Source organism: Haemaphysalis longicornis, unplaced genomic scaffold, assembly GCF_048455015.1.
Source record: "Haemaphysalis longicornis isolate Haplotype H1 unplaced genomic scaffold, Haemaphysalis longicornis Haplotype H1 scaffold_1, whole genome shotgun sequence".
Lineage (NCBI taxonomy): Eukaryota > Metazoa > Arthropoda > Arachnida > Ixodida > Ixodidae > Haemaphysalis > Haemaphysalis longicornis.
This window is the reverse complement of record NW_027526203.1, coordinates 246,578,691-246,586,775: the sequence shown is the minus strand read 5'-3', so window position 1 is coordinate 246,586,775 and position 8,085 is coordinate 246,578,691. Positions and strand designations below refer to the sequence as shown.

The following is an 8,085-nucleotide window of genomic DNA, read 5'->3' as shown; positions in this document are numbered from 1 at the left end:
TGTATATACAGGAACTCTAGCCCGGTTCATCCCGCGGCCCCATCTTGTGGCGAATCAGCGAACCAGGCGTACAGGGCTCTCCCATTGAGAAGCGGGCGATGCGTTTGGCATTGTAAAAATACAGGAGGCGATGCTTAGGTCCACTTATGGGTGTTTTGATGATAAGGCTTTCATTCAGATGAATGGCATACGCATTGGGTCATGCATAGCGCCAGTAGTTAGCGACTTGTACCTCGTAAAACTGGAGAAAAAAAAACGAATTACTGGATGATTTTAAAGTGTTAAGTGTTCCGATACGTCGACGATTACCTTGTTGTTGTAGCCTGTGTGGCCCAAAACCTGGAAGCCCCCGCCGAGCGTGTCATTTTGCTTTTTTGCGAGCATTTGAAGCCTTTGCTCATTGCTTAAGAGTTACCCAGGAAGCCCACATTAGGTTTTTAGAACTGCACCTACGTTTCACCAGCAACCATGTGTGCTGGTCTTACGCTCCTAGGGCGACCAAACCACTCCTTCCGTTTAGGTCTTCCCTCTCGAAGCTGGTCAAAAGAGCCATTGCTTCCCTGTGCGTCATGAATGCCTAATCAAAATCATGCCCACACATGAAGACGGCTAGCCTGGCTCAGCAAGCTGAGCTATTGTCGAGTTCCGGCTACCCCACACACCTGGTTGTGTCAGTAGCCGAAAAGGTGCTTAAAGAGGCTAGGCTGGTAGAGCGAGGCACGACGACACCAGCAGGTGGTGTGAATATAGATAACAAACAAAAAATCGCGGTGATTCCTTACATCCACCAGCTGAGTCACAACCTCAAGCGTGTCGCTGGACGTGCAGTGCCGAATGCTGTTTTTAAAGCAAAGCTTTTTACCTCTACCCCGCAAGGGTTCCTTCGCGACCATTGGTGTCACCAGAAAACTCAGGCGAACAAATAAAAGAATTCACTGGCACCGCTGGGAATCGAACATGGAACTAATAGACTAACAAAGCGAGAGCCCGTTGTCTTACCGATTTAGCTACGAGCCCACGCGAAGATTGTGGAAGACAGGTGGTGTACTCACCAAGCACAACTACGGGTTTACCCCCTGCGTTCTCGCTGAATGCCACGTGAAAGCGTCATGTGACCACTCACGCCCGTCTAGCGGCCCTGTGCGCACCTTGCTCATGTGCTAAGAGTTACAAAAATTAAAGGAAGCTCACACCAATGCATGACATCTCACTTCTAGTACGCCAATGTGCTAAAGTCTGTGGCCTCCAGTGTTCACGTAAAAAATCACAGCTCCTTGTCGTCCGCCCTCACACCAAATCAAGGAATACATTCAAATACTTCTTGATGACCAGGCCATCACTCCAAGCCCCAGCGTCAAGATCCTGGGCCTACATCTCGAGGCTAACACCAAGAGTGACGTCTCCTTGCAGCGCCTCAAACAGCATTAATCAAATCATACACTGATCAGGCGAGTTGCCACAAAGAAGTGTGGCCTAAAGGAATCCGGTACCTTTCGATTAATTGAAGCTTTTGTCCTCTTGAGAGTCACTTACGTCAACCCCCTGTCTTCTTCTCAACAAGGAAGACATAGAGATGCTTTATACAATGATTAGAAAGGCGGTCGAGCAGGCCATTGGTCTTCTCATAGAGTTTCTTACAGTATACACAAGAGAGGAATCTGGCGCTAGCGTCTATGCGGCTCACATCAAGGTCATCTGTGTCGTCATGGGCCGCCATTATACATCGCGCTCGCCTTAGTTTCATCATTGGCTTGGATTGAAACGTTTTAGTGACCGCAAATTTAAACAAAGTGCCACAAAAACGCGAAGAATAGTGTTCAATTATGTAAGTGCAAAATAAAAACAGGCTGTTTTAAAACTAAGAAAAAAAAAGTAAAGCATATTTTTTCCGGAACGGTTGTGCCTGCTATTCCGCAGGCCAAGGTTGTAGTTACGAACAATGTTATTATTTGGGGGGTAACTCATTAGAAACTGTGATTTTATTAATTTTACCATTATTTCAAAAAATAAGTTGTTTGAAGAGTTTCGAAAGTTTTTTGAGCGTGCCTATGAAAACGTTGCCTTCGTGGTGAACCGGTGCACCGCGACCGCCAGCTAGTTTAACAAGAAAAATGAAAACGTAGCGGTAAACTGTCATGGGCGATGACAAGATAGGACGCATACAAGCGCCCGTATCTGCCGTATCTTGTCTTCGTCGAAGTACGTCTTGTTTCCTCTTTTCGTGGGCTACAAATCTAGTGGCGGCATATTACCCGCTCAGTCATACGTCCTTCGAGTGCGGCATGAGCAACGTCAGGTGCGATGCATTGCCTGCTGTTTCACTGAACACGGCTACCACAGAAACGGGAGGATTTCGGCTTCCTTGTAGCTCGTAAACGTGGGAATGCATAGTGAAGAAAGCAAATCCCAAAAACCGCTTAAGAATCCAGTTGTCATGCCAAGCCCAAGCCAAAAAGGATGTCTTCCCATGAACCCCCATGACGACATGGCTTAAGAGGCGCAGTTTCCTCTCTAGTATACTTACTAAGAAACTCTATGGGTCTTCTCATGAGTGCGTCCACACAGAGGCTGCTTAGCACGGTGCTCCACAGCACGGTGGAAGAGCTAATAGAAGACCATCTTTCTAACCAGAAGGTCCGCCTCAGAACTGCGGTGGGTACCCGCATGCTTCTCCAGATTGGCTGGGCAGCCCGTAATGTCACTCCGCTTGACGTAATCCCAGACTCTTGGCGACTAAAACTAAAGATGCTCCCTTTGCTTAGAAATATAAACCACTCACATGACGAGGGTCACCGAAAAGCATGGGCTCAAGCGCTAAACACCACCCTCGGTGGGGATCATGCAGTTATCTACACAGACGCCTCCAAACATCTAGGGCAGCAATACGCCATCATCGTGGCTACCTCCGGAACCAACCTCCTTGCGTGTACCTCGATTAAGACCCAAGAAATGACGGCAGCAGAAGAGGCAGCCATCACCCTGGCTCTCACTCAACCAGGGGTTCGGAGGGTAGTCACCAAGTCCCTGTGCGCCTACTGAAATTACCAGTCGGGTTGGGTGTCGTGACCTGCACTTCGCGTGCTAAAAAACCACTCCCCAAACGGTTTCATTCAGCTATCTGGACACCCCCTCACGCTTCAATGGAGGGCAAAAAATACGCTCACCCAACAAGCCTGCGCTTTTACCGCCCGTGCTATGGAGCTGCACGAGGACAGTCACCCGCTTGTCAAATTCAGGGAAATAACTCAGCATTGTCGCCTTCTGAGGCAGACCGTACCTCCGCCTTACCCTGACCTTTCCAGAGAACAACAAACTACTCTAAGCTCATACAATGCGGGCTCCTTCCCACAGCCTACGCGTCTTCACTTAATGCATCCGAATCGCTACGACGCTGAATGTAAATTTTGCTCAGAAGTAGGAACACTCCGCCCCGTAATCGGGGTGTGCGACTTTAGCCCTGAGCATCCTCCTCTCTTTCCGTCAACTACCCAACAAGAGCAATGGGAGATGCTGCTGTTCAGGCCCTCTCTACCTACCAGCTTCAGCGGGTGGATAGAACCCAGGCCGCGCGGACTGCATATGGGCCCCTCAGAAGAAGGAATCACTCCTCAGGGCTGCACTCTGGGCCATTCAGAAATCCCAACAGAAGCATTTCTTCCTCCTCCTGCTCCTTCTCTGCCGCAAATCTCGTCGCCTCCGTCCGCGGCGCAGAGACGGAAAAAGTCAGATCGTCTAACACCGGGTTGGAGCTTACTTTAATTTTGTAAAAAAAGTTTCCACTCTTGTGCTACACCAATACAACTCAACCAAACACCGTTCATGCATCATGCATTTATGTAACCTTACCAAGAATATCTCTTTGAAGTAATCGATGGTGTGGTTAAGTGCATTTTACTTTTCTCTGGATTTACTATTTGTAGAGCGATGTGAGTGAATTTAAGTGACGTCGCATGGGTAATTGTTATGGGTGCCGTTTACAGCTTTGCTTTCCAACCACATTCACGGGGTGGATTGGCGCGATTTTTTTTTTCTTCACCCGCAAAGCTTTGTTACCAGATCAACTGCGTACGAGAAGAAGAGAATGGGTGCCGTACGAAGCACCAAAGTAAGTTCGTTGACTGCACTGAGGGAGTGGTTTACTTGATTTCGTTGCCCTGCCAAAAAAAATTCCCGCGCCTTCCCGCGAGGGGAACACGAGTAAATGCAGAGCATTGGGGCCTCAGTACTGGTTGAAGGCAGTGTCTTCCATCGCTTCTTCCGTGATGCTGGAGTAGCAGACACGAGTAAACATGGGAGAGAGCGTCAACCAAGGAAAGAAGGAGCAACGCAGTGACTGAAGCACGAGCGACCGCTTGGCGCTTTATAGTTGCAGCGCGCGCAGTAGAGGGAGAGCAGTACGGGGGGGGGGGGGGGGGGGGGGGGAGAGCGCGCATGCGCAAGCAGCGCGCGCCCTTCAAAGCCCCACCGCGCTGCTATCACGCACCTGTTACGCCGAGACCGCGACGGAGCGAACGGGCTGACTACGACGCATGCGCGCGCCAGCTGCTGTTGAGAGAGAGGAGGGAAGGAGGAGAGGCGCACCTGCTGCGGACGCGGAGCTGTTGACGCCGTCCGACGCAGGAAGAGGCGAGGCTAAGAAATGCTCTGCATTTAAAAGATACATCGGCCAAACTGGCACATGTATAAACGATAGACTTCGTGAGCACAAGAATAATGTTAGTAACTCGATAAACAGGCACCCTGGCATTCATTGCCGTGATTGTAAGTGTTCTCAATTTAAAAAAAAAAAAAAAACTAAGGCGCTCTCGGTAGGAGCCGTGACTTGCTCGAGGGGAAAATAATAGAGGCGCGTGAAATTCAGCGCGCGGGTGATGTTTGCATTACTGTCACTTCGCTATCGTTGTTGGACAAAGAAAATGCGTTTCTTGATGGAGTCTATTCGGTTGGAGACGGCATGTGTGTCATGGTGAAAGTGTGAGGTTTTTTTACTTGCTTCTTTGTAGCTTTAGATTTCTATTTTAAGCTTCTATTGTTTCCGCGTGTCTACTTGATAATAGTATATATGAGCGTAAAAATCAACTCAGTCTGTTAGTTGGCGCTGTGTGGTGTGTCTTCCTCTGTTCGTCGTGTCCTTTCAGTGCAATTTCATTTCCATCATGGTGGTAACAGCTGTGAGCGCACTGGAGCGGCCATGGGGGCAGCGCGTAATTAAGCCGCCCACCCCTACAGCGCATCTTGCCTTGCCTCACGTTATTCCCTTTACACGCCATCTAACCCGGAGTACAAAACGAGACGTATAGGCCATTGCGCATGTGGGGATATGTCCATCCGAATTCGGCGGTCAGTGGTTTCGATAGCCGAACACGCCTTCTCTGATTCATAGGGACACTTGGGGCAAGCTTCCCGAAACATGATGATGACTGATTGTAGGGTTTAACGCGCCGACGCAACGCAGGCGATGAGACGCGCCGTAGTGGAGGGCTCCGGATTAATTTTGACCACCTGGGGATCTTTAACGTGCGCCGAAATCTCGTACACACGGGAATTTTTGCTTTTCGCCCCCATCAGAAAAGCGGCCGGCGCGGCCGGGAATCGAACCCGCGACCTCGTGCTCAGCAGCGCAACGCCTTAGCCACTGAGCCACCGCGGCGGGTGTTCCCGAAACATTGCCGTGAACCTTAGCATATCTCGAAATATGCAAAAGCTGCTTCGTAAACCGAGCCCCTGAATTTTCATTTTTCAATACAAGTTCCGAATAAAGTCGTTGTTGTTCGTAGTAGCCAGCAGCTGTGTACCCACAACTCGGAGTGATCACTGCTGGTGAGTCCTCCATTGTAGCGTCTTAGCGCGTCATATCCTAATTTCATTCCAGAAAGCAAGCAGATGGTACAGAGTGTCCTGCTTCATCTGGCAATCTTATTCAAGCTACACTATTACGTCGTACCAATGCATCGCATTTATCCATTCAATATAATCGCGCGAGCAGCTTTCACTGAACGTCTGGGCACGCAAAAGGTCTGAATTGTCAGTGCGCACGCGTCAATGAACTGGCTCAAAGAAAAAATAAAAATGTGTCCCTCGTGACGCGAGTCTGGGACCTACTTAAGCGAGCAGAAAAAAAGAACACCACCATTCACTCAGCTGGCGACAGTACTTCGCGGACCGGACCGGCAAGAAGCAGCAGCAGCCCCAGCCGCAGCAGCGAAGACCACCATGAAGCCGAACGCGTTCATCCGTGCCTGGCAGCGTGCGACTGGGTGCTCCATCGGGAAGCCTCTCGTTCGCCAATCCCTAGCCGAACTGGTGGGCACGCTGGTCTTGACCCTGGTAGGCGACTGCGTTTTGGCGTCCCTCACAGTCTCTCGCCTGGGTGCCGTGGGCCTCGCTGCGGGGCCCCTAGGGTGGGGCCTGGCGGTCTTCCTGGGAGTGCTCGTCGCCGGAGGTGTGTCCGGCGCACATTTGAACCCTGCTGTCACCGTGGCCATGGCTACTGTCGGCAAAATTTCCTGGCGCAAAGTGCTTCCCTACGTGGCATCTCAGTACGCTGGAGCGTTCCTCGCCTCCTCCCTCGTCTACATGGTGTACGCAGACGCGCTTCGGCTGGTAGGTTGTTCACCGCTGTTCACTGAGACGTTGCTTTGGCACATTAACGGAAGAGTTTGCGCCGTTTCCCTCGCAAGGGTCCATTTGTTGGAGTGTTCATTGTTTCAGTATGCTTGCTAGTCTCGTGACCGACGTGACTGACTACAGTGTTTCGTGAATGTTTGTCGCAGGTGCAGAACGATTCGGGGTGGGGGAGTGATAAATTTGGTGTACCGGCAGCCGTTAGTAGCTGAACGTGTGCTTACCTAGGATATTTTCCCACCCGCGGTTTTCTTCTTAGCCTGGCAATCCGAAATACGGGGCACGGTTACAGCAGCTTTCACGCACTTTGGTAGCAGTTTGCGCCGCTGTGTCCAGTAGTTTCTAGGGTACTTTTTAAGCCTCGACGCTTCGTTCCCGCCGCAGGTGGACGGCCCACTGACCGCTGTGTACGGAGAGAACGCTACCGCCCCGGTGTTCTCCTGCTTTCCTGCGCCAGGCGTGTCCACATTCACCTGCTTCCTGGACCAGGTCGTGAGCACAGCCGTGCTACTCCTGGGCATCTGCGCCGTCACAGACAACCGCAACATGTCCGTTCCCCGCGGTCAGCAGCCCCTCCTTATCGGCCTCGCCGTTTCCGCCTGCATGTACGCTTTCTCGTCCAACTGCGGCAACCCCCTCAACCCTGCCCGCGACTTGGCGCCTCGCATCTTCACCGCTATCTCGTCTTGGGGCTCGGCGGTGTTTTCCTTCCGCTCCTACAATTGGTTCTGGGTGCCCGTGGTCGGGCCTCACGTGGGAGGCATCGTCGGAGTTTGGACCTACAAATTCGCCGTCGACAACCACTGGGAGTCCGAGGATGACACTGACTCGTGTGAACGGAAGCTCCTACGCTCGTCTCGTGGCTCGAATGGCCCAGCCGCGTAGTCCGGTCCGCGACAAGTTCTATCGTGTGGGAGCTACCGAATCTCCCCTCCTTTTATTGCCGCGTTTTGGCCCTTCGCACTTACCTTAATAAAACCTTTGTTACTTTCGGGCGTGTTTTTGCTTTTCTCGAGTATGTGTTCATGCTCTCCTCGCGCTTCCTGCGCTGTCGAACTGTTCGTGGGTGTACCTGCAAATTCTTCCCAATTTCTTTTCGTGCGTCCGCACCGGTATTTTCATGACGCATTTCTGCTCGGAATCACTAGAGCAATGTCTAATGACCTTGGCTCGATCACAGCCGCTGCGGCCGTTTACGCGTTACATGTTCCCAGCACACCGCCTATGTTCCGCTAATTAGGTGCACGTCACAGACCTGAATTCACTGTTTCCGGTTCCCGCGTCCGTTGCCCGTCGTCTGCCTTAATCTGTCGCCCTTATCGCCAAGTTCTAACATAAAAAATTGAGCCACTGCAGCCCTTTTCTAGCCTCGGTATGATTTAAAATAGTTGATCTATCGGAGCAATGGCACAATTAGCTTTCAAATTGTGGGGGTATTATGCAAGACTCCGGTGCTACCAC

General features: G+C 51.2%; 2 protein-coding genes across 2 annotated transcripts in view; one reads left to right on the top strand and one right to left on the bottom strand.

Annotated features, from left to right (window-relative positions):
* The window catches only part of LOC144158482 (1-acyl-sn-glycerol-3-phosphate acyltransferase alpha-like), a 62,416-nt gene that overhangs the window by 31,032 nt on the left and 23,299 nt on the right, over positions 1–8,085 (bottom strand). The window lies entirely within an intron of this gene.
* On the top strand, positions 6,138–7,616 carry LOC144169094 (aquaporin-10-like). Its single transcript, XM_077698107.1, has 2 exons — positions 6,138–6,603; positions 7,009–7,616. The coding sequence occupies exons 1-2, from the start codon at positions 6,214–6,216 to the stop codon at positions 7,507–7,509; spliced, it is 891 nt and encodes a 296-aa protein (XP_077554233.1). The 5' UTR covers positions 6,138–6,213; the 3' UTR covers positions 7,510–7,616.